Source organism: Sinocyclocheilus anshuiensis, unplaced genomic scaffold, assembly GCF_001515605.1.
Source record: "Sinocyclocheilus anshuiensis isolate Anshui unplaced genomic scaffold, SAMN03320099.WGS_v1.1 scaffold864, whole genome shotgun sequence".
NCBI classification, from domain to species: Eukaryota; Metazoa; Chordata; class Actinopteri; order Cypriniformes; family Cyprinidae; genus Sinocyclocheilus; species Sinocyclocheilus anshuiensis.
This window is the reverse complement of record NW_015549603.1, coordinates 165,639-169,321: the sequence shown is the minus strand read 5'-3', so window position 1 is coordinate 169,321 and position 3,683 is coordinate 165,639. Positions and strand designations below refer to the sequence as shown.

Sequence of the window (3,683 nt, the reverse complement as noted above, 5' to 3'; positions counted from 1 at the left end):
GCTGTTTGGAGCTTTATTATTGCGTCCAGTATAATAGCTGTGAGTGGTGCGAACTAAACCTGTGATTTCTCAAAGATGAAAGTGATGAAATAAGATTGAAAGTGCAGCCACAACATTGTGAGTTTCCACCATGTCAAGTATTGTGGTGCATTATATTATTATACTAACAACTTGATCTTAGCACCTTTTTGGCTGAGATATGATGGAAATGTAACATTCATGTGCATTCACCTCAACAAAGATCAGAAAAGAGTCGAACACTTCACAGGAAAGACCGCTGGACTTTGCATACAGCCCTATTTACTTCAACATGGCTTCTGGGTAAATGTGGTCGTTTGAAGAGTATGGATAATGCAGACACTGCATTGTCAAGCAACAACCCTCGAGGTCAGGTTTAAGAGTTTATCATCTATAAGCTATGATTAAGGGTTATCCATGATAGAGGCTTCTCTATTTTTGCCCATTAGGTCAATTAAACCTGAACACCTTGTAGCACCGAATGTATGAATAATGCAGGCCATAAGTTATTCAGCCTCCAGCACCTCTGTTTTGAGTAAGCAAACTTCAGCTGACTGCCTGCGCCGCAGGAAAATGGAAATTGCACCCAGTAAAAGGGAAATTAATTGATTCTTGCACACTACTTAATTTCCTGTGCTTTCTAGAGATATTTGGGATACAGTCTGGAGCACATTAACAAGAGCTGGAGAATGTATTTGAGATTGTTTTGATCAGGTAAATGGGCTCGGTTTATATATATTTGTGTTTAAATTGTTCTAAACAAAAACCATTCATTTGTGTTTATTGTGTGATTTATGGATTATATCACTTAAGTAGCGTCATGCAGGAATTAATTTTTCTTCTTCTCACTAACATTCGGATATTACAACTGAATAAAAGCCAACAATAACAACAACTAGGTTAGCTGATTACCTTAAAAGTCCATATATATCAGTTCATACTGCTGTTAACACTTTCTCCAACAAGCGGATGCGATGAGACCTGTTTTCCGCTTTGGTCAGGTGACGTTCAACATATAACTCATTACAGACTTTGTAATGATTAAAAATGTTGGTTAAAAATACCAAAATCACTTGACACCTTCATGTATGCTACTGTAACTGTCAATCACACACTGCAGTGGCTAACTTTAACTCTTAATTTCCATCCTTTTTATAGAAATGCTTCCCAACACAGTCAAATTACAACACAGCCTTATTAATGTAAGTTACCGAGCTCAAGAGGTAGACTACAGCATAAGAAGAATGACCCAAATATTAATATTGTAAATCTCAGGACTGACACAGTTTGTGGTTTGTAAATGCCTTAACTGACAGATTAATTACTTAAACTGAAAGTGTTTTGGAAATAAACCTCTCAGATTTCAAGGTTCTTTTTTTTTCATTAAAAGTAGCTAGTCTAGTATAACTATTCATTTGTTTAAATAACTACTTTAATAGAACGTTACTAGAACGTTAATTGTGCTACATCTATATCGAGCATATTTGGCGGGAAATTAGCCTCACATTAACAATTAAGCTGATGTTCGTGTGTTGTTGCAGTCAGGGGTGCTAAACGCGTAGGGATCATAAATATTAAATTCCCAAACAATTGCGCCATTTTCAATCGATTTTGTGTAATTAAAATAGCTTCTTTTTGGTAGTTTAATGGATGACATTGTCGCAGTCAGAGCTGTTGTATTTCACTTTACCACAGTGTGGCACTCCAGTACTGAGCATATGACCTTTCCAGCATTGTCTAGAAGTAAAAGAGAAAGGTCATTGCTTAATACTGAACATTTGTAAAAATCCATCAGTTGATGGGATGATACAGAGTCTAAGTTTCGGTCGGTTTAATTGCTCTTTATTTTAATGAATGTGAGATTTGAGGGCTGTGCGTGGTGTGTGAGTGTGTGTGTATGTTCTTCAGATAAATATCCTGTCAGTGGTCACTTCTCATGCAGAACGCGTCTCATCCACACACACACACACACACACACACACACACACACTGCTCTGCGTAAAGCTCACACTGCTGTCTTTCCATCGCTCGCCTCATTCCTGAAATGCAGTGAGATGTTGTAAACTCTGTTTGTTAAATCTGGTGACAGAGTGCAGTTTAATACAGGCTGCTGTGGAGACGCTTTTCTGCAGGCGGGCTATAGAGGAAACAACGTGCTTTGAATGCAGAGCAGACTTTCTCTAGTGCCGCGCAGGCTCCAGTCAAAGCCATAAAACAGAGAAATCACTCCAACGGAGCGCATTAGAGATTCATATCAATTAAAGGCTTCGTCTTACTGCCTACCTTCGGAGAACATCAGGCTCTGGGCTATTCAAGAAGAAGACCGTTTACCTTCTGCGGGAGAGGGACATTAAAATAAAGCACATCCGAGGAGAGCAGCTGAGGAGAGATTCCGCGCTTTGAGATGCTTTAGTGGTACTCATGGCTTCGCTTTACCAGAGATTCACGGGGAAGATTAGCACCAACAAATCTTTTCCCCATCCACCTGAAGCCAGTCATCTCCTGGGTGGACAGGTTCCCGAGGAGGAGAATAAGGCTGGGAAGAGTCCTCATCACCCCTCATCAAGACCACCGGTCCAGTACCGCAAGAGAAACGCCTGCGAGGATGAAGACGTAAGAGTCGCGCTTTTCATTTCTTTACTCGCTGACTGTGTTTTATATAGGAGGCGGTATGTTGAACGTTTATGTTTTTGTTATTTATTAGCGTATACATTTTTTTTCCTTTTAACGAGGAATAAAGTAGAAGTAAAAGTTGTTGCTGCATGTCGTATAGTTTAAAAGGGATTATTCCTTTTTGGATTTGGAAAGTCAGAGTTGGTCGTGTAGCGCACTGAGGGGTATTTTTTTTTTTGTTTTTTTACTAAAGCAGGGGTTTAAACTGTAACACAACTGTTACGGTTCGGTTTAGTTCTTTGAAAGAAGGCAACACAAACAGTGACCATGGGTGCTTGGCGCGGAACACATAACACGTAATCCAAAGAGTTTCTACGCTGCGTCTGCCACATCTTATTTTCACTGATTTGACCTTCGAAGAGAAGAATGACGTCACAGCTGATGATGCGTCACAAATCGTCGCCTTCAAACAACATGCGCTATGCTATCATGTGTTGCTAAAATTCGTTTAAAATATTAGACAATTCTGGGGCTGAATGTACGTGTGTTTAAAAATAACTACCATTAAAAAATTGGGATAATCTTTTATTTCTTTTAAATTATGCAGTAAACCAATGTTGTTTTAAAATATTAACATTTGAAAAACTTCTGTCCGCCAAAAGACAGTGTGGCGTAACCAAAATGCAGGAAGCCATTTTGTTGTCATGTGTTGAGAAAATCCAGCATAAATCAAAGATGACCCCTGTAAACCTTTGTGACTCTGTGTCAAAATTGTTAGGTTTTCTTAAATAAGTTAGCTTTTTATGAGAAGCCATGTTTTGTTCTGGTCAAATTGACTAACATATTTATTTGAATTTGTGAACGAATATACATACTAGAGGTCGACCGATAGTGGATTTTGCCGATACCGATTAATTAACCGATAGTTTTAAAATTGATACTGAACAAAAACTAAAATAGTGCTTTATTAACAAAAACAGCACTGAACCATACTAGTAGTAGTCGTAAAAAAAAATAGTAAATGTTGAAATGAATACACTCTAACAAGGAAC

At 38.4% G+C, this 3,683-nt stretch overlaps 1 protein-coding gene across 1 annotated transcript in view; it reads left to right on the top strand.

Moving 5' to 3' along the window:
• The first annotated feature begins 2,429 nt into the window (after nucleotides 1-2,429).
• LOC107658692 (dipeptidyl aminopeptidase-like protein 6) overlaps nucleotides 2,430-3,683 on the top strand; it is a 126,329-nt gene continuing 125,075 nt past the window's right edge. Inside the window, exon 1 of the mRNA XM_016447344.1 lies at nucleotides 2,430-2,631. Coding sequence (XP_016302830.1) covers nucleotides 2,440-2,631 — 192 coding nt within the window. The 5' untranslated portion in view covers nucleotides 2,430-2,439. The remainder of the gene's footprint in view (nucleotides 2,632-3,683) is intronic.